The sequence below is a fragment of the Acanthisitta chloris genome, unplaced genomic scaffold (assembly GCF_000695815.1).
Source record: "Acanthisitta chloris isolate BGI_N310 unplaced genomic scaffold, ASM69581v1 scaffold21794, whole genome shotgun sequence".
NCBI classification, from domain to species: Eukaryota; Metazoa; Chordata; class Aves; order Passeriformes; family Acanthisittidae; genus Acanthisitta; species Acanthisitta chloris.
The window spans coordinates 1-334 of NW_008669040.1; the positions used below are offsets into that span (position 1 = coordinate 1).

The 334-nt window shown below is 62.3% G+C and overlaps 1 protein-coding gene across 1 annotated transcript in view; it reads right to left on the reverse strand.

Moving 5' to 3' along the window:
- Nucleotides 1-45: 45 nt before the first annotated feature.
- The window catches only part of CTNND1 (catenin (cadherin-associated protein), delta 1), a gene marked incomplete at its 3' end in the record, with an annotated part of 12,913 nt that continues 12,624 nt past the window's right edge, over nt 46-334 (reverse strand). The window contains 2 exon segments of the mRNA XM_009073180.1: nt 46-120; nt 280-294. Of these exon segments, the coding sequence (XP_009071428.1) occupies nt 46-120; nt 280-294 (90 nt within the window).

Here is a 334-nt window from a genome sequence, read left to right on the forward strand (position 1 = left end):
GATCTGTCACCACTGTCAGATTGGGCAGGACACCGCGGGACATACCGACATGGGGGAACACACAGCAGCAGCATCCTCTGCCTCCTCTACCTCAGGCTGCGCCTCCTGCCCCTCCTCCTGCTGCAGACACATGGGGGTTAGTAGGGGCGATGGGGGGGCGATGGGGTAGAGGGTGTTAGTTGTGGGAGCCCAGCTCTTCCCTCCTCCTGCCAGCCAAGACAACAATGTGGCATCTCCTGCACTCATCCCACTCGTCCCTCGCTAGGGAGAGCTGCTCACCATCAACGGCGCTGCCTTCACCGGCTCCCTTTCTCCGAGGTCACCGGATCGGTCC